Source organism: Buceros rhinoceros, unplaced genomic scaffold (genome assembly GCF_000710305.1).
Source record: "Buceros rhinoceros silvestris isolate BGI_N320 unplaced genomic scaffold, ASM71030v1 scaffold475, whole genome shotgun sequence".
Lineage (NCBI taxonomy): Eukaryota > Metazoa > Chordata > Aves > Bucerotiformes > Bucerotidae > Buceros > Buceros rhinoceros.
Window position 1 is genome coordinate 17,893 of NW_010410898.1, and position 360 is coordinate 18,252.

At 43.1% G+C, this 360-nt stretch overlaps 1 protein-coding gene across 1 annotated transcript in view; it reads right to left on the reverse strand.

Moving 5' to 3' along the window:
• Window positions 1–360, reverse strand: part of LOC104493123 (neuron navigator 2-like) — a 52,492-nt gene that overhangs the window by 3,969 nt on the left and 48,163 nt on the right. Inside the window, exon 9 of the mRNA XM_010135752.1 lies at window positions 10–198. Within this exon, the coding sequence (XP_010134054.1) occupies window positions 10–198 (189 nt within the window). The remainder of the gene's footprint in view (window positions 1–9; window positions 199–360) is intronic.

Genomic DNA, 360 nt, shown 5'->3' on the forward strand with positions numbered 1-360 from the left:
GCCTCTCACCTTGGCCATCCCCGTACGCGCACGTGGGTATAAACATGGCACTGGCAGGGCGTGTAACGCTGTATAACATTAATCCATGCCTGACGCTTTTAGCCACGTGATTTTTCCAAGCAGGAGAATCAGTTTCCAAACTCTCATTAAACTGGAGGACTCCAAGACTAACCTGAGATATTCTAGCGGTGAGGTATTCTGCGACAACATGCAGTAAGCGAGGTCACAGACATTGGTGAAACTGCCAGAGGAGAAGACTTGACCGAGAGTTTCAAAAAAACTTGATAGATCTTTAGTGGAATATGGTTGCTAAAAAAGGCTTTGTTATATTGGAAAATTATTAATTACAACATACTTCTT